The 20,762-nt window shown below is 36.3% G+C and overlaps 1 protein-coding gene across 4 annotated transcripts in view; it reads left to right on the top strand.

The window, feature by feature from the left end:
- Positions 1-20,762, top strand: part of LOC145674397 (putative GTP-binding protein 6) — a 138,862-nt gene that overhangs the window by 25,596 nt on the left and 92,504 nt on the right. For all 4 annotated transcript variants that reach the window (XM_081744400.1, XM_081744399.1, XM_081744398.1 and 1 more), the window contains exons 3-4: positions 8,054-8,797; positions 16,261-16,403. In XM_081744400.1, the coding sequence (XP_081600526.1) occupies positions 8,270-8,797; positions 16,261-16,403 (671 nt within the window). In that variant the 5' untranslated portion in view covers positions 8,054-8,269. The remainder of the gene's footprint in view (positions 1-8,053; positions 8,798-16,260; positions 16,404-20,762) is intronic.

The following is a 20,762-nucleotide window of genomic DNA, read 5'->3' as shown; positions in this document are numbered from 1 at the left end:
AAGGGTAATAAAGGAATGCATTAGGAACAATTGAGGATTTTACATTATACTTTTTGAGTTGAGTTGAGTTGATTTTGAGTTTAACGTCCCTTTCAGCAGCGAGGCTATATGAGACGGGACCTACTGATTAATGTGGAATCCGAACCACATGAGCTCCCGCTGGGAATCAAACCAGTCTCTCCCACGCCAAAGGCGCGTACGCTAACCGCTTAACCACGAATGAGCTCGCATTATACTTCTGTAGCCCCGATTATTAAGAAGACAACTCGCGAAAACAAAATGATACACGCGAGGAAAGAAATACGTGTTTTCTAATCCTGTAAACTGGTTCTTCAGATTATCAATATTTGGAAGAGTACTTTCTTGGTTACTGTCTTTCGGGTTAAGTGACATATTCTTTTACTTCCTCTTCTACATACCATATGATTATGTTTGTACACTGTAATATTACCATATTAACTTTGGAAATATTTTATTACTACCTCATTTCGTTTTTAGTCGGCCAGGATAGCCGTGTGGTCTAGGAGGCTAGACAACCGACATATTAGGCATCGCGGGTTCTAATCCCGCCTCGGACATATTTTTGTTGTAGTTTTCACCTTACATTTCATTGTAATCTTTCTCTTTCATAGTGATTTGGATCCCATTTTACATTCCTATATAGCTTTGGAGCTGACACAGGACGTAAAAGTGACATAACTCCATTTCGTTTTTTAAATACATCAATATTTTGTGACACTGCTGACATTTTGCTATGTTATACTATCTGTGTTATGCATTTGAACTAAATTCATAGTATGAGACCCAGATTCTTTTGATTGCCATTTGTTACCCCATATCATACTTCTCCATTGTACATTTTCAGCACACGTAGCTTCAATAGTGTACAATACTGTACCACTACACTTCACTGTTATGTTTAGTGATAATAGTGCATTTTAAATATGTGCACACTTGTATATGGTGCTATTTCAAATAAAATATGTTTATGCTGACTTGGCAACACTGCTTCATTTATGACAACACTGTTTGTGGTTTTCAATAGGACATTTTGTTTTCATTATATTGTGCAACTTTTGTTTTGATTGCTTTAACGGTTTTCAGGATATTTACTTTAAACGTACATAATTCCATGATATATTTTTTTGGATATTCAAATTTTGAAGCCCCATAGCTTCTATCCTTCTGGTTCATAGCACCTTAAATTTTGCTCATGTTCATTTCTCGTGATGCTCTTTCAGATGTACTATGCGGTAATTAGATTTTAGCGACAACTTGTGTGGCCCTCCCGTGTCAGAGCGTAATTATGGGATGTTAAAAGGAAGACAAATCAACGATGAGTCTAAAACTAATATAGCGTGAGTATAACTCAGTGAAGTTTGAAACATGAAAGAAAGGAAAAACATACTTCTTATTGTATATACTTCGAAGGTGAACTTTATATATATATATATATAAAAAAACAATTTCGGGGGATTAGTACTTGCCAGTTTAACTTTGAATCTATATAAAATCAATTACATTTTCAACTTATACAAGAAATGATAAAAACCCTTTTAGAGATTATGTGTGAGACATAGTTGGAAGATGAACACACTTGATGATAGAGGACACTCGACACTAGTACTCGATGTAATCGCCTGTTTTTGTTCCTGCACTTATCACAAAGTTAGATTATTTTTTCCATATCCGCTGCACAAAAATCCGCGTCAAGTTCTCGTAATCACCGTGAATCAGCGGTTTTTACATTATCACATGTGGATAATGTTGGTCAGCCATGTTTTGCGTTAGAGCAGGGAAACGTTGCAAGTCGATGGGGGACTAGGTCAGGGCTGTAGGGGTATGATCTGGTCGTGCATACACTCAATATGCTGAATGGGGTCTCGCATTATCATCCAGAAGAATCAAACCACGGCGTAGGAGACCAGGACATTTTCGTCTGATGGCATCCCGTAACTTGAAAAGTGTTCCGCAATACCTCTCACCAGTCATACTTTATCCCTTTTCCAAATAAACAATCAGTAGCACATCTGCTGTGTCCCAGAATACAGTGCACAAAACTCTCGTGAATGAAGCAACCACCTAGAACTTTTTCTTCCGTGAAGACCATGGATGTTTCCATTCCTTGCTTTGTTGATGGAGTGAACAGATACAATAATGTTTCATTACAAGTCCTCACCAGTGATTTTTTCCCCCTCTGCTGCATAACGCTGTAGGACATTCAAGCGACGTTGCTATTCTCGGATATTACCCGCGATCCTCATTTTACTCACACTTCCCTATACTTAAAAACATTAACTACAATGTTCCGCACTGTATGGTTGTTCTAGCACGGCTAATATTGAGCGCAATGTTGTTCTTCTGTTCACACTTTTACACACATCCACACGTGTATAGTTCACGTCAGTGGTTGAGGTACGAATATGCCGCTTTGTCCAGAGTTGTCATTAATAATACCAACCCGTCCTTCTTTGAAAGCATGACACCACTTCGCTACATCTTGCCTTGAAATTGCGCCCTTCCCATATTCCTCCACAACCTGCCTATGAATGTCAGCAGGTGTAGTGTTTTTGGCCCATAGAAACCGCACCACTGACCTCACTTGTACTTTTGACCGATTTTCCAGCAAGTCACCCTTTTAAATGTCCGTTTCTTGGGTATATGTGGTCAGAATTCGAAGTTCTCAAACTTACAACAAGACAGGCATGTTATTAATTTACAAATAATTTTTAATTAAATTCCAGTGAATAGCACAAAAGTTATATCCTTCGTAATCTCTTCTTTCGATCATCCCTTATATTCGGGTAACGGAGTCACTATAGTGAATTATGTCCTCACGTGGTGTAAATAATTACCACTGCCACTTTTACTTAGGACGAGGATAGGAGAGAAAAAGGTACGATGATCGGGAAAAAAATCGTTTTCAAGATTTCAACGGAATTACACGTTTCATGGTTTTTACATACCAAAAAAGGGCTTTTTCCATGTCTATTCGTTCGTCCCTATGTAAGTGCTCACTCGCCTAGAGGCTATACCGTTCAGTGTGTCCGCACCAAATCTTAAAAATGTTTTTAAAGGATTCTCCAGTGTTTTTTCCGAATTTTCTTCCTGCCCCCGTTTGAGTAATTTAAACAAAATCTTTCAAAATTAAAGGTACTTAAGAGTGAAAATTGAAAAATTACGATTTTCTCGACTACGGCTTAAACGATTTTGTATAACTTTCACGCATCAATATTTCATTAAGAACACTACGTGTACTGTTATAAGTAGAGACACGAGTTTTTCTCAGTGTGCGATAAAACGAAATGCGTCATAATTAAGTAATTTTCAGTTTCTTGACGTTTTATGATCTTCTATGTGTATTTTCATTGGTTTACGTTGCGCGATCAAACGCGAAATATGCAGTTTTGCGCGAAATTTCTAACAATACGCGAGATAACGCGAAATTTTAAAAATACGTTTTCATTAATTTAAAAACGCTAGTGTGGCTTCCAACAAGCAGTGCCAATTCTGATTTTTTTTTTCACAAGTATGGATTGATGATAAGTGATAAATGTACAACAGTGAAGGAGGAAAATGTGGAAACATGTAACATGCTTATGTTTAATGCGTAAATGTAACCTGTGCCTATATGTTTTCAGAATACAGCAAAACTTTCCTACTCATAGTAAGTTTGGTTATTGATTTTCGTTCAGTTTGATCTAAAAAAAAGTCTATTAAGTGAAATTTACAATGTCAAGTGAAATATTCAGTTTATTTTGTTTTTAGGATATAATGGTTTATATCTGTAGTACGTCAGGGAATTTTTTTTCCACGAGAGCTACAAAATGCGAAACTTTATTTGGAAAATGAGACAACCCGAAATATGAAAAACGAAACGCGAAATTTTCAAATTCTTAGTGCGAAAAACTCATGCCCCTAGTTATGTCATTTCTCTAGGAAAATTCCAGAAGAGGTACTTTACTCTTAGGGGTATGTTCTTTTAGGACGATTTTCCGATAAACGAGTTAAGCATTTTTGTTTATATTTCATAAACTAGCAGAATTACCGTTCTTCACACCGGGAGAAAACGTTTCATTTTAGATACAAAGAGATGAATTTGGATTTAAACGGCATTGGAAGTGTAGCTGTTCATCTCAGCGACCCCGGAAACTATAGATTCGACACTAGCATTGGTGATTTTCGATCCTCTTTATGTATCTACCCTCCTCCTCTCTCAAGCTGCGGGGCTGAATTTGGATTTGAACGGCATCGGAAGTATCACTGTTCATCTCAGCAACCCCGAAAACTATGGATTTTTCACTAATGTCGGTCATTTTTGGTCATTTTTATATATCTGCCCCTCTCCCAAGTTGTGGATTTGAATTTGGATTTAAACGGCATCCGAAGTGATACTGTTTATCTCAGCGACCCCAAAAACTATGAATTTGGCACTAATGGTCATTTTCTATCGTTTGAATATCTCCCTTTGCCCCTCCCCTAAGTGGCACTGTCAAAGTGAAATAATAAAAATCATCCCATGCCAGAGCCTCATCTATGTTGAAAATTTGATCGAGATCGATCGTGTGGTTCAAGAGTCATTAAGTCATAAACATAATCACTCATTTTTATATATATAGAGGATGAATCTTTCGTTACTAACCTGACAATGACTTAATGTTTTTTTTTTTTTTTTTTTTTTTTTTTTTTAAATATTGAGAAGGGCTAGTTTGCATTTGAAGGTGAGTTTTATCCGGCCGATTTTTTCAAAAACGACTCAAGGGATTATGTTCATATTTCATAAATTAATATTTCATTACTAACCAAACAATATGGCATAAATCGTTTGTTCAGATGGTGTATAAGATAAATAAAGTAGATAAATTTTAATTAAGTAATGAGATGGGCAAACTCTAACTTCTATGATAAATACCTCAATCAAAATGTAAATTTGTAAATAGCAATTCTTCTCAAATGTGTGCCATTTCGTTCTTTGCCTCTTCCATGACATCAGGGTTTCTAATATACAGCCAGAAAATCATGTTAATAACTATAGCAGTTACAAAATAATTTGTTTCTATAGAAACGTAATTATAGTAATAAGTAATAATTTAAAATTTTGTAACTGTTTTACTCCAAATTTACTTTCCACCGACGATAGCAGAGAAACAAAGTATGACGATCGTGAAAAAACAAATCCATTTCGTGATTTCAGTGAATTTACACGTTTCATGGACCCTACGTACCGAAAAACGGATTTTGGGTGTTTCTCCGTCCATCAGTTCGCCCTGGTGTAAATGTATTCAGTTGTCTAGAGGCTATTCCGTTCAACATATCCGCACAAACACCGAAACAATGTTTTTATATGATTTTCTACGGGCATTTTTTGAATTTTCTTTCTACCGTCCAAAATAAGGGTAGTTTACTGAAGATGAAAAAGAAAAAAAAATTACTATTTTCTCGAAGACGGCTTTTAACGATTTTGTTTTAATTTCACACATCCATATTTCATTTACAACCCTATACTGTGGTATAAGAAGCCTCTCTTGGAAAAATACATAAAGGGTAGTTTCCTTCTGGGCTAAGTTCTTTTTCAACGATTTTCTGGAAAACAACTCAGGCAATTTTCTTCGTATTTCATAAATAAATATGACAATGTGGCGTAAGTCAATTGTTCTGAAAAAGAATGACAAGGGCTAGTTAACTATTTGGGGGTGAGTTGTGGGGCGATTTTCTCTAAAACTACTCAGGCGATTTTGTTCACATTTCATTACTTACCTGATAATATGACATAATTCATTTGTCCTTAAAAATCCACAAGGGGGTATCTTGACTCTTAGGAGTCTGTATTTTCATAAGAAGTAACTTACTTAATAATATAGGTGAAAAATTTATTTAAGAAATGTGGATATGGACTGAGAGTGTTATTGTAGCTGTTACAAGCAAAAAGAGAAAAGAAAAAAAAAAATGCATCCATCCGCCACACGAGAACTTCATAACACTTTGCCTGGTATTAACTTTTAAGCTAGCCAGTTTTTATGCTTTTAGTAAAATAGGTGGTTTTACCATGTTCCAAACCACTATAAAAATAAAATCAGTTATTACAATAAATTTTATGATTTACCAGGGGTACTATAATTGCCTCATTTTATTATACTATGAGGCAATTATTGCGCCATTCTGTTTTAGCAAGATCGTAAAATTTGAAGAAGAAAATGTATCAAAACAATACTTATTGGTACTCTGTTTAAAATCTTTGCAAACATCTGCGACATAGATACTTACATTACAGCTAAAGATTTTTTCCCCTTTGTTGGTTGTTTTGTTTTGTTGACAATGATATAAACAACAAAGAAGCTACCATAAAGTTTCTTTAAAGAACAACCTATTCTAAACCAGAATATGATTGGCAAGAAAAGAACGATATTACTGTAGTGAAATGGAATTTTGTTGTTTTCTTTTTCCCTCTTACTCAGGATTGAAAAAAAGTTTTTAATAACAAAAGATGTGCTTAAAACATGAAAAATGTTCAGAATATTTTATACATTTTGAACAGTTTAAAACATGATTTTAAACATATTTCAAAATATTTCAAAATCGTGTAATAACTTATTTGTTAAGATTTTTGCTCTTTACTAGCAACCACTGATGTTATTAAATTCTTTATTATAAAAAATACTATATATTATAAAAACACTAACGTTTTCCAACAGACTCGGGTGCATTTCTTTAAGTTCGACCGCTGTCAGTCGAGGGTTCTTCTTTATTTCCCTCATTAGGAGCGTGTCTGTAGATTTAGTTTTTTTTTTTTTTCTTGGCCTCCCACTACCGAATTTATTCTTTGGAGCCACAGTCGGAGGTAGTCCTTTGGCGGATGCCAAGACTTTCATTATGGTTGATTTTGCACGACCTATACGTTTGCATATCATCTTTATGGGAGCGTTTTCACTTCGCCATGCAAGGATGCTGGCTTTTTCCGCACTGCTACAGTACATTCTTGGCATATCACCAATGCTCAACATGAATGCAGTACTAACTTATCAAACACAAAGTGCACATACAAAAACAAATCAATTTATAACACACACTGTAGTAGAAAGTCACCTTCATGTGTTAACCAACAATACAAAATGAAGTGAACCTGCTTATCACCAGTAATACACTGTTGTCAGATACATTCATGCAGATACAATCTGTGTTCCAAACAAAACAACACTAGATACAAAGTGAAAGGTCTCCTACAACGACAGATTTCATATTAAGTCTGAAGAATTTTTGCAGCGGGTGTATTTAACATGTCAATTACATTTTTATCAAATGAAAAGCTGCTGTCGTCAGATCCTCATGAGGTAACGTATATTTATTTTATTTATTTATTTATTTAACAATCACCAGATACAGCTCAGAGGCCATTTTACACTGGATAACAACAACAACAATAACAATGGAAAGGACTTGGGAAGGTGTCGGCCAGAGCCTGTTTACTAGGTACCATCCCGGCATTTGCCTGGTAGGACTGAGGGAAACCCTGGAAAACCTCAGTCAGGATGGTCGGCAGCGGGATTCGAACCCACGACCTCCCGAATGCGAAGCCAACGCTCTACCACTTGAGCTACTTCGCTCGGTAAATGTCAACTACATGGAATATGTTGGTTACGTATATGTCTTTCCACTCTACATGTTGTTTACACGCATTTTTCACGTTGCAAGGTTGCAACCCTATCAACATGAAAACTACCTGTTTCCATGAAATGAACATGCAATGATCGTGGAAAAAATCGATACCTGTCTCATACGTTTAAAAGTGTTCCATTTTCAGGCGCATGTACAGGCGTCTGTAAAAATGTGCCTGTTTATGCATGTTTCTCAGGCGCCTGTAAATCACCTGAATTTTCTGTCTGGGTTGTCCAAATTACCCCACGTGACCCTAGGAAATACTCTTTAAATAGCAATTAAAGGTCAATCTTGGGCAGAAAAAATCAAATTAAGCCTAAATCAAACGATTGTTGACGACTATGTATATTTCACTTGTTAAAGTAAACAAATTAAAACTTTGTTCTTGTTTCAATTTCAGCTTTCTCTGCGGCATATTTGTCGCAATACACATTTCGGCACCGTCTGCCGTTTTCATCAAGACGGGGACCAATTATTTGTTCACTGGTTGTGGCATCAGCGTTCACGTACTATACGACATCAAGGACGCTCAAGGAATGTGAGTTAGCCTCCGTGCCTTCTGAAGAGAAGACTACATCCTTTAGAATTATCCAAGAAAAGCAGTGATACGATCAAAATGGCAACTGTATTTTATAAATGTTGTAAGATAAACATACATAAAGTTTATGGTTTGTACTTTTTAACAAAAATTCTTCGTTTTAACAAAACGAGGGACTTTTCCTTTTGTTGCGATTTATTTTTGCGTTGTACACACAATAAATTCCAGAACAAGTTTTTGCGAACTAATGTTCATTATTTGAGAGTTTCTACAAGACAAACAAAATTAGCTTTAACTTCTAACCAGTCATCCAAGATTTCAACTACAAGTTCTAATTTAAAGTACCGCAATGAAAAACGCCATAATAATAGTGATGATGAATCGGAAGAACTGGATGATGATACTAAAAATATTGAAAAGGACGAAGACTATCAGGAGCTAGTGAAAAGGTACATGCGTGTCACAGACTCTGGGCATCAAGTATTAGTGATTCAACCATATGTGAAGTGGGGAAATGAGAAGAAACGCAACACGTCACCTGAACTGCAGCTGGACGAGGCCGTTACGCTAATACGGACATTGCCCAAGTGGAGTGTAGTTGATAAGGTAAGAAGTAGCACTTTTTTTTATAAAAAAGTTTGGGCGTCATACGTGTAATTATGTATACTAGTACTAGGACTATGTGTTTCATTGTTAGGAGTATCCAGGATTGTAAACGAGCTCGCTTATTTCAGTTAGCTCACTTTCAAAAATATGTGCGTTTAGTTGAGTTTGTCTCGAAATATACGCGAGTTTGAGCGCAATACCAAGTTCCAATTTTACGCTTCAGATTTTGAGCTATTTTTATGTCAGATGTTATCTAGTCGTTATTTACGAGATTGCTGTTTCCCGACTTCTAGGAAAGCACTAAAAGAAATCTGCTTACAATGACACTAACAAGTGACGTAGGATTTCAGGAACTAATAGATCGAAACGGCAAGAAACGTCCTTTCCATTCTCGGTGAAACTTCCTGACGCACTTTCTTATCATGTTAAACTTGGATGGACTTAGTTTGAAACAACACTATGGAGGAAAGATCGTATTGCTACTTTGTTATTGAATTCATCATTTAAATTAAAACAAATTCAAATTCCAGAAAGAATACGGAAAAGTAGGTAGGATTTTTTTTTAAAGAGATCAGAGATGCATTTATTAATAAGTAGGAACACATACATAAGAAAACTTTCAGAAAAGTGCCCAGAATTCCTCAAAATACAATATAGCTTGCCAATTATTGAAAACTTCAAAAGTATTGTACTTCGAGTATATACGACTTATTGATTATACAGGGTGGACATAAAGTCTCTCCCTGGTAACAAACATTAATAACAAGAAAACAAAGAATGATAGAAGCATGCTGTTAAAGTCTCTCCTTGATAACCAACATTAATAACAAGAAAACAAAGAATGATAAAAGCATGCTGTTAAAGTCTCTCCCTGATAACAAACATTAATAACAAGAAAACAAAGAATGATAGAAGCATGCGGTCTGAAAACATCGCTTATATAATACTTCAAGATTTTGCCACAGCCTGTGCTGCCATCTACTGCAGCTGACCGCAGCGCGACAGTCATTTGTTTTAAAATGGCGTTAGCACAACAGAAAGCAAAGTGTGTGTATTGTGGTATCATAAAACAAAATCTCCCGCCACAGTTCAACGAACACTCAGGAGAGAGTATGGACAGCAGCTACCAGATGTTAAGAGCATAAAGGAATGCTATAGCAAGTTTATTGCAACATGAAGTGTTTTAGATCGTGATAGAAGCGATAGACCGAGTGTTAGTGAGGAACGTGTGGAAGCGGTTCGTGTTGCTTTAACTCGAAGCCCATGGAAATCCTTGCGTTGCACATCACGTGAACTGGACATCTCGAAGTCAACTGTGTTAAAAATTTTACACAAACGCTTGAAGTTATACGCATATAAGGTGCAAATTGTTCATGCGTTAACAACACAAGAAGACCGTTCCCGACGCGCAAGTTTCGATGTGACATCGCATGAGCAAGTAATGGAGCCCATGTGGAAATTCTCTAAATCAAGTAAAGACCTTTTTGAGTTTTCCTATTATTTGCCAAAAACCGCAAGCTTCTATCATTCTTAGTTTTCTTTTTATTAATGTTTGTTATCAGGGAGAGACTTTATGTCCACCCTGTATAATCTTATTCCAAATACATTCGAGAATGCGTTTTTGATGCGTTACCCCTCGCAGAAATCGCGACCTAGGTGGCTATTCGTTAATTTTACTTTCGCCAAAGTTATAAATCATATTGTGAGCCAGTCAAGGATTCCAGGTCTAAAATAGCAGAGTTCCAATACTCTGCTCAAAGCATCTTCCAAACAGCTGTTTCTGGCTAAAATCCCCTTTCTTGGCAACACGTCTTTCCTTTTTTTCCCTTCCTTTAGACATCTTTTAAACAGCAGGCGATCTATTGTTCCGAAACGCACCAAATACGCTCTAGTTGACGTTTTCTCCGCGTTTTTATTGCTTTCGCCTTTGCAGCACATTGTGATTAGCCGCGAACGCTTCGAATAGCCGCCTATTAAACGATAAAATTCACCGTTTATTTCTGAACAAAAGATCCATTTTAAACAGTCACATTCAAAATCACTAGAATATAACAGCAACCTGTTCTATAGCAATAGAGCTATATAAAATAGTGTACGCTTCCCATACTAGAGTTTGTAATTTTGGATCACCAATTGGTATTATTTATATGAACGATTTCTAGAAATATAAAGAAAGTTTTAGCGGAGGATAAAATTTATATTATCCCTCCTTGCTTAGTGTGTTCTGTATGGCCTTTCGATTTTCGTCGGAAGAGCACCAAACGCACTAAAAAGATTCAATATTCCGCTTGAAACTGTATTTTCCTCCTATATGGCATTGTTGCTCACAAAGTACGTAAGTACTGATCAATCAACGGATCAAGCAATCGAAATAAGTATTGTTCTTAAGAGAAAAATGGGAAGAATAATCAGGGGCTTAAAGGCCGGACAAGACTTATTCTTCCAATTTTCTTCGAATGATAGTGCGCAGAACGAAGAAATAAAAGATATTTTAGTTGTGGATGTCCACTTCATATACAAAGTTGGAAACATAGAAGTGTGTTATAAAAGGCGGATAATGTAAAACAGGGCAGGGAATTTCAGGTCTAAATCCAGTAACTAGATCAGAGGGTTTGGTCGCCATTTTTTCTACCACAGATCTAATTTTAAAAAAAAAACTCAAACATACCACATGCTTAGTTGTCGTATAACCAATCAAAGTAATACATCTAAAGAAAACAAACAAAAACAAGTAACTATTGAAAGTAAAGGTCAAATCCTTATCGCCAAACGATAATATTGTCAATGGTGACCTACCGATCACAAATTTCGCTCGCTTGTTTAAGGTATCTGAAAAAGATCTGGGAAAATGGGTTGGTGTTGTCAGTGGGGAAATAAAAAGGAAAGAAAAAGCAAGACGACACTTTCGAAATGTAGAACTAACAAGAAGGAATGCGAAATACGAAGAGAAAATATTGTGTGTTTTCAACACCCAAAAACAAAGCAGTGCTGTAATTAAGAAATGAGACCGGTCTGTAATATAAATCGACAAGTGGAATCAACTTACCTCGATTTAGTCAAAGTAGAGCATCTTTTACCTACACTCAGCTTTGGAGAATCCAGTAAGTGATTGAATTACTTATGGAAGCCCTGGACTGTAATGGTGTCCAAGGTCTTCGTCAGTGCTTTCTAGACAGTGCTGCAGTCCTAAAATTTTCAGAGGGTATATGCTGTATTGTGATCATTTATGATTGTTGTAAGAGACTTGAAGGCATTTTAATGAACAAATGTAAATCGTACGTATTAATTAATTCAGTTAAAGTATAAAGAATACGTTGTTGTTTTATAGTCTAAAAGCATTTCAATCTATTTTCTTGATGACACTCCTTACATAAATCAGAACATTAATAACATAAATGGATGTAGGTATAGGGAAGGAACAAACTCCGAGAAGGAACAGAAAAAATCTCGCCGGATTTTTTTTTTCATGACTCATATATTTAAACACCTGGTAAGAATATAAGAGAAAAAAGGTGGTATAGTCACTTTATCATCGGAGTCATGGCCCGATTAAATAAATAAATAAATATAAACGAAAATATATATTTTGAAGCAGAAGGTACACTCTACTCGACTACATCCCTGTTTCTAGGTGGTAAAAACATCATGAAAAGAGATCAAAAGAGAAATCCTTCAGTGATGCTTATTATTTGTTGAAAAGTGCATCATAAAGAGAGGCCTGGCAAATATTCGAGGTATGGTAACTCGCAATCATACTATTAAGAAAAAAGCTCATGAGCAATGACAGGGTTGTGTGCTGGAGCACTATCACGCAATAGGTTCCAGTAGAGGTCAGTTTGATACTTTGCTCTTACAGTGTGATTTTTCGCAGCAGATGTTTCAAAACTTTCACGTGAAAAGCTCGCTATGACAGTTTGGTTACTGAGTACAAATTCCAAGTGAACAATTCTTCCTTTGCTGTCGTAAAGTCAGGAGTGTCTTGAATTTTTAATTTTAATTTATTTTTATATAATTATTATTATTATTATTATTATTATTATTATGATGGAGGGAAGGGTTCTTTAGGGTAAATGAAGAAGCTTCCACTCAGCACTCCGCTATGGAATGAGTCATGAAACGTTCAAACAGCTTCCGTTTCTTTAAATCCTCCGTTATTATTGGTGAACAGTCTTCCTATTCTTGAGACTTGCATTTCGGTCCTTCAAAGTGATGTCTCAAGCTCAGTTTTTTCATCATTTCAGTTGTTCCGACAGATCTACTTGGACCTGGGCGTTTAGTAGATTCCCTACAGCATTGAACGTCTGACGTCATTCAAAAATACGGTATCTCGATGGCTGGTAATGTAAACCTTGTATCTCAACTTGTTGCAAGGAATTAGATTTCTGGGCTTGCGGTATCTATGGCCATGTTAGCCCCAGGGTGGGAAAAATCATGATTTTTTTCAAATCATTTTTGTTGATTTTTTTTTAAAATTTAAATCAAGTCCTTCTCCTCATATAATACAACTCGCGAAGTGAAGAAAAAACATAAGAAATGAGTATTAAATGTTGTATGCCATTTCAGTGAAAGTATTGGGGTCGAATTTTGAATTAATCCCCAATCGTTAACCTATTTTAATCCCAAACAATGTTTCTTAAATATTGAGGAAAAAGTACGGCAACGTTTATCAATATGACACTTTTTTCACTGATAATTGGTAGGGATATATTGAAAAAAAATCGGAACTAGCTTGCGGCACAAAATACATATAAAATACATAAATTTCGCTGAAAGTTATAAAATAAAAAAAAAAGTTTCGGAGAGGGTATCGGACCTCTCTAAATACGACCTTGTTATATGAGAGCAAACAAACAGAGGTGCACACAAAAGAATTTTCGTCTTAAATATCCATGGTGATCGGAATAGTTAGCGATTTAAAAACCCTATTTTACGAAGAGAAGAAAGCAGGATTCGCTTGTTACCCGTTCAAAACGGGATTTTCCCCTAATCATCCTCTGCATGACACTCGTTTTCATACTATGCTGTGCGTATATTTGAGTCTTATTGTATTACGATTATCTTCCATAATCGAAATAACAGAGCAGAAACGGGATTTTACTTATTTTCACTTCAAATTAATGTATTTCGAAATTTGATTTAAATCAACAATTTTTATTTAAAAAAATCAAATGATTTAAATCGTGATTTAAATCAATCCACCCTGGTTAATCCGTCACGTATGAGGGATGACGTCTCTTAGCGATCACACTATCCGAGGAAAGGGGAGGAAGGAAGCGGCCTGGGATCTTTATGTTCGATACCATCCCAGCATTTGCCTCGTGTGAGTGAGAAAAACCTCACTCAGGATGGCTGGCGTGAAAAGCTTTTGCACTTTTCGGCCAAGCGTCCGTACCAGGAATCGAACTCAGTTTTTTTTCTTAATTGATAGAGAACCTCGTAAGCTATCAGTTTACATTTTTAACGAAAGGTATAGTATTTTCTAAAGTCTGATATAAATTTAAGAGATAACTGTTTAAATTAATTTAAGACATACTTTAAAAGTAAAAAATGTTAATTTTCCTTTTCTCCTCCTTTAAACTTTTGTTTTACTGAAATATGAGGTTTTCATCCTTAGACGACAATATTGTTCACAGAATATATTCGTTTCTTTTCTTCAGTTTGATGCAATTAATTATCTTCCTTCATTTGACTTCTCCGTGATCGTCCTTCATTTCTTTTCCTTGATCGTCCTTCATTTGATTTTTTCCTGATCGTCCTTCATTTGGTTTTTCTCTGATCGCCCTTGATTTGAGATTTCCCTGATCGTCCTTCATTTGTTTTCTTTCCCTGAACATTCGTTTGACTTTTCCCTGATCATCCTTGAATTGATTTTTCTCTGATTGTCCTTCATTTGATTTTCCCTAATCGTCCTTCATTTGATTCTGCCTGATCATCCTTCATATGACTTTCCCCGGATCGTTCATTTGTTTTCTTTCCCTGAACATCCGTTTGACTTTTCCTTCATCATCCTTCAATTGATATTTCCCGGGTCGTCCATCCTTTCATTTTTTACATGATCGTCCTTGATTTTATTGTTCCCTGAAGTATCAAGGACACTATATATCGTACGAATTGAAAAAGAGAAAGAGAAAAAAAAAGCATCAATTGATCTATCTCAAATTTGGCATGGTGGTAGACTTGAGCTGTTGTACACGTGTGTAAAATATTATATTGTGCAGGCTTCTGGGTCCTAAGTCATCGATAATCAAAGTTCTAAATCAATTTATTGGGCATAATAAAAGCTCTTTAAGTAGCAATTAAAGGTCAGTCTTCGATATACACACATAAAATCAAATTAAGGATTTTTTTTTTTTTTTACTATTATGTGTATTTTATTGATATATTTTCCTCTGACGAAAACGAGATGAAGGTTGACCTAGTGGCTTAGTACTGGAGCGTTAACGTTTGGTGTGAAGGATTCCTGGTTCGATCCCAGTTAATTTGAGTTTGTGATTATTTTCTTGATGTTCTTCTTTTATTTTCTCATTTCATCAATGCAGTTTCCCCATTATCCGCGGAATTGGGTGGAAACAGCACAGTAGATAGCGAAAATCGCGGATAACCCCAAAAAAAGACTAAAAATGAGGTGCGAACACGAACGAACAAAAAAAAAAAAAAAAAAAAAAAATCGGCGTAAAATTATGTAATTTACTACCACGCAAACCATTCTTCCCAATTCCTGTTACTCGTACCTTACAACAATTGGCTTCTGCCTATCAGAGTTGCACTTCGAAACGTGCACTATTGTTGGAAATGCTGAATTTTACAGTCCAATTTATTTTTGTTTTAGAACATACACAGGGCTTCTACTGGTCAGTGAAGTCAGGAAAGACTCAGAGAAAACCTCAGGGAAAAAGATTGGAAATCAGAGAAAGTCAGAGAAATTTTATAAAATATATTTTTTCTAACACTAATTGTACACCAATTTCAGCTTAGCCAACCAAAGATAAGTGGAACGTACGTATGACCAATTGATTACTATTTGTGTCTATAGAATAAATGATCTCATATATAAATATTCACCGTTATTTATTCCTTATTTACATATCAATGTCGTCCGACACCTGTCGTGAAAGTCATGGAATTTCCTGCCAAAGATGAGGGAAAAGTCAGGGAAATAGATTTCTTTAGATCAGTAGAAACTCTGATACAGTACTTACTTGTATGTGGAGTGTCAGTCAGGAGCAACTACTTATCAAAAAAAATTTAGCAAGACTGCAGCAGGGTTAAATTTTTTTCGCGGGTAATCGGTGCTTTACTGTATTTTCATTATGCACTTGCGTGCATTATCCGTCTTTAAGTTCTAAGAGGACATCTTCTCCCTAAGAAGTAATAGGTAAATATAGAAATGGCAAATAACGAAAATACATGTTGTTTTATTCCTGAATTGAACAATTACAGTTACCTTGTGTGTCTTTTTTCAGATAGTTATTCCGCTCAGGAGCTTTGAAAAGAAAACATTGTTTGGCTCAGGCAGTCTAAAGATGCTCCAGGAAAGAGTAAAGTCGAATAAAACAATAACTGCTGTTTTTATCAGTATTGGCATTCTTAAAGGATTACAACACAGGTACGGTCACACTTCATTTTGTTATGAGCAATGCAAAACGTGTTCTCACTTTTTATAGAACACGTAAGTATTAGTCCTAGTTCTATTCTTTTAACTAAAATATTAGTCTTTAATGACGAGAATTTGCAAAAATTAAATTAAGAAAATTCAAACACCTGACTGAAACGTTGGAAACAGGTTTATAATGCTTTAAATATAGTTAAAAATTGAAATTTAAGAAAGTACACTTAAGAATCACTATAAAAACAATTGTTTTAAAAATTTGGAACTTGAAGTTATTTATTTGTAGTCAACTTTTCAAAAATGTTATTGTAATTATACTGTACTAACAGAATGCTTGTTATTCGGACGGAAAGAATAAGGTTTATGAAACATATTTGAAAGACACACACACACACACACACACACATATATATATATATATATATATATATATATATATATATATATATATATATATATATATATATATAGTGTGTTCTAAAAATAGTGCCCACGACCTACAGAACTTTATTCCACAAGTCAAAATAAGGCGAAAAATATATACGTTTTTACAGCTTTCGCTTCTTCGTTTGGGGACACAAATTGCACTATGTGGCAACGTCGCAGACAAAGAACCATAGAATAGATCTCCAATCCATCAAATAGTTACATCTATTCTTTCCAGATGGCACTTAAAGTCGATGGACGGTGACACTAGCACCATGGATTAGTCCAACAATCGATGTAATTGCTGGATATATCCTTAGAGCAATACTAATGGTTTCAAGTTAATCTACGACATTTCCATATAGTGAAATTTTTGATTCCCTATAGTAGCTGAAGAAGGCACTGAAGAGTATACACTTATATAGCATTTTCGCCTATTTCGTTTTATTTTGATATAAAGAATAGCACTCTGTTGTCCGTGGGTGCCATTTTTAGAACACCCGTATATATATATATATATATATATATATATATATATATATATATATATATATATATATATATATATATAAAATGTCGTTCCTGGTGGACGCACTCGGTCGAAAAGGTGTAAAAAGACAGCCACCCAGAATGAGGTTTTCCTGAGTTTTCCTCATTAACACCAGGCAAATGCCGGGTGGTACCTGACACATAGGTCCCAGGCCGCTTCCTTCCTTCCCTTTCCTCGGATAGTGTGCTCGCCGAGGGACGTCATCCCTCAAACGTGAAGGGCTAACATGGCCATAGATGCCGAAAGCCCAGAAATCTAATTCCTAATCCTAATCCTAGTGACGGACTAACATGGCCACAGATGCCGAAAGTCCAGAAATCTAATTCCTAATCCTAATCCTAGTGACGGACTAACATGGCCATAGATGCCGAAAGCCCAGAAATGTAAATCCTTGGTCCTAAATATGTATATAAACGTGTTTCTGGTTTCGAAATACCTGTCAATGCAAGTTCCTTTTGACTTACATTACGCTCACAAATTGCTCCCTAAACTTTTCTCAACGTAAAGACCGGGTCAAAACAATTTGTTGCATCTGGAAACTGTGGAATCACTCCATTCCACAGGTATTGTTAAGCAAATTTGTAGTCAATCTCCGTCATCCCGAAATATATATATATTTTTACAGGCATCTCTTCCAAGTGTAGATAGCCAAATTGTCTTGGGCCGCGGTGGCTCAGTGGTAGAGCATTCACCTCTGATCCATGCGGTCCTGGGTTCGATCCCAGCTCGCGCCATGTGAGCTTTGTGGTCTACAAACACCGGGTGCGTGGGTTTTCCTGGAGTTCTTCCAATCCCTCCACTTTCTTCATTCCACCATTTTTCTTCATTTCTTATCGCCCCGACATCTTTAGCTTAGCCAGCATAATCGTGGGACGTAAAACTTAAAGATAATTTCCTTTCATTTTTCCAAACTGTCTTATTGTGTGAGATATTCATGTTGTGTATATACAAATTTCATGGCTATGTGCTGAACTTTTCAGAAGAAATGCACAATAATGATAATGTAAAACTTTTCAATAAATACCTCAGAGTATAAATATTCAAGGCTCCATCTTAGAAAATTTTAACTTCCTAGACCGAGAATAGGTTTATCCCCTGTTTCCGTTCTCTTAGGTCTTGAATTTCATAAATTTTCATCTTAATCGTAAGCTAGAGTCTGAGGAAAACCTTTTAAGAAAAGTCGAATTACCTACGCTCAGTGGTTTTGAAGATCTATTGAACAGTGAAAAACAATTCAAGGCCGCCTTTTTCCCTTAGGTTCAAATTTCGTAAAACTCCGCCCTACCATCAGTTTAGGATTCAATGACTAAATTTGTACAAAATTTCAAGTTTTTGTGCCCACGAGTTCCGAAGATTTGGTTAAAAAAATTAGGAATTAGATTTCTGGGCTTTCGGCATCCATGGCCATGTTAGCCCGTCACTAGGATTAGGAATTAGATTTCTGGGTTTTCGGCATCCATGGCCATGTTAGCCCGTCACTAGGATTAGGATTAGGAATTAGATTTCTGGACTTTCGGCACCTATGGCCATGTTAGCCCGTCACTAGGATTAGGATTAGGAATTAGATTTCTGGGTTTTCGGCATCCATGGCCATGTTAGCCCGTCACTAGGATTAGGAATTAGATTTCTGGGCTTTCGGCATCCATGGCCATGTTAGCCCGTCACTAGGATTAGGATTAGGAATTAGATTTCTGGACTTTCGGCACCTATGGCCATGTTAGCCCGTCACTAGGATTAGGATTAGGAATTAGATTTCTGGGTTTTCGGCATCCATGGCCATGTTAGCCCGTCACTAGGATTAGGAATTAGATTTCTGGGCTTTCGGCATCCATGGCCATGTTAGCCCGTCACTAGGATTAGGAATTAGATTTCTGGGTTTTCGGCATCCATGGCCATGTTAGCCCGTCACTAGGATTAGGAATTAGATTTCTGGGCTTTCGGCATCCATGGCCATGTTAGCCCGTCACGTATGAAGGATGACGACCCTCCGCGATCACTTTAGCTGAGGAAAGGATTGGGGAAGCATCGAAGTGGTCTGGAACCTGTATGTTAGGTACAATTCCGAAATTTGCCTGGTGTGAATGCGGAAAACTCAGAAAAACCTCACTCAGGATGGTTGACCTGGAAAAGCTTTTATACTTTTTCGATCGAGTATCCAGATCTGGCAAAAGTCCATTTCAGGATTCTGTACGTAATAATTTGTAATATCTGGTGAACGGGGAAAAATCAAACCTCCCTGTACCTCCTTAGAGGCCACATAAAAAAAAAAAAAAAAAAAAAAAATCAGTATCTGTAGCCTAGAGTGCAGGGAGAACATTTGTACAACATTTTAAAATTCTGCGCATAATAGTTTCGGAGATTCGGCGAACGGTAAAATATCATTCAAGTCCTTTATTCTCTGCTGGGGGTAACATTTAAAAAAAAAAAAATCCGTCTTATCTACAGCTCACACTGTAAGGAAAACCGTTATACAAAATTTCAAGGTTTCTTACCTAAAGTTTCAGATAACGGAAGAAAAAAAGTTCAAAGCTCTTAAACCTCACAAAATTTGAAAGTTCTACGTCCAATAGTTTCGAGGGATCTATTGATGAGTGGACCTAATATATGAAAAGTGGATCGCTAAGGGATGTTCTTTTTAAGCAGCTGATTCCTCTAAGGACAGGTAATGAAAATGCCTATATAAAAACATTCATGATATCGTACCGATTCGGGGATACAAAGGGTGTTTGAGAATGTCCTCGGTAGATGTCAGGACGCCCATCGCGCAATACAGTATCAGTCATTGTTCACTTGGTGGCCATTTTGAACACTTCTCCAAAGAACGTTATGCCCAGTGCGAAGTCCCTGTTCCCCGTCCTCCTGAACTATGCCTAGTGTACGCTGATGACGGTTTCCCCAGTTTTCCAGCATATCAGTCTCTTTCTCAGGCTTACTGATGATTTGTCCATCATTGATATCGTACGGTTTCTGAGCTATACAGGGTGAATCACAAGATAGAACACATGCTGCGGGCTATGGAATTCCCTATCTGATTTCCCTATCCTCATTTCCCTATCTGATGAGACGTTACAGCGGTTGATGTAGATATTGGATTAAATCAACCGAAAGTATGTACCTTTGTTAAATAACAAATCATCTTGCGATGTGGATAAAGTCTTAAAAATACGAGTGTTTGAAACAAAATGTTAGCAGTATATCAGCATTGTTTTAAACGGAATCCTGATAATAAATAGCACTAAAATATAATTTTATTTGCTTTAGTACTCTAGGTAAGTAATATGTATTCAAGCTATATAAGTTACCAAGTGTTGCACTGGCCACGTGAAATTCCGCCATATTAGAATGCAGTACAGAAAAAATTGGAGATAAGTGATACAAAA

The sequence above is a fragment of the Thermobia domestica genome, chromosome 17, assembly GCF_964235325.1.
Source record: "Thermobia domestica chromosome 17, izTheDome1.hap1.1, whole genome shotgun sequence".
Taxonomy (NCBI): domain Eukaryota; kingdom Metazoa; phylum Arthropoda; class Insecta; order Zygentoma; family Lepismatidae; genus Thermobia; species Thermobia domestica.
This window is presented reverse-complemented; position numbering and strand designations above follow the sequence as displayed.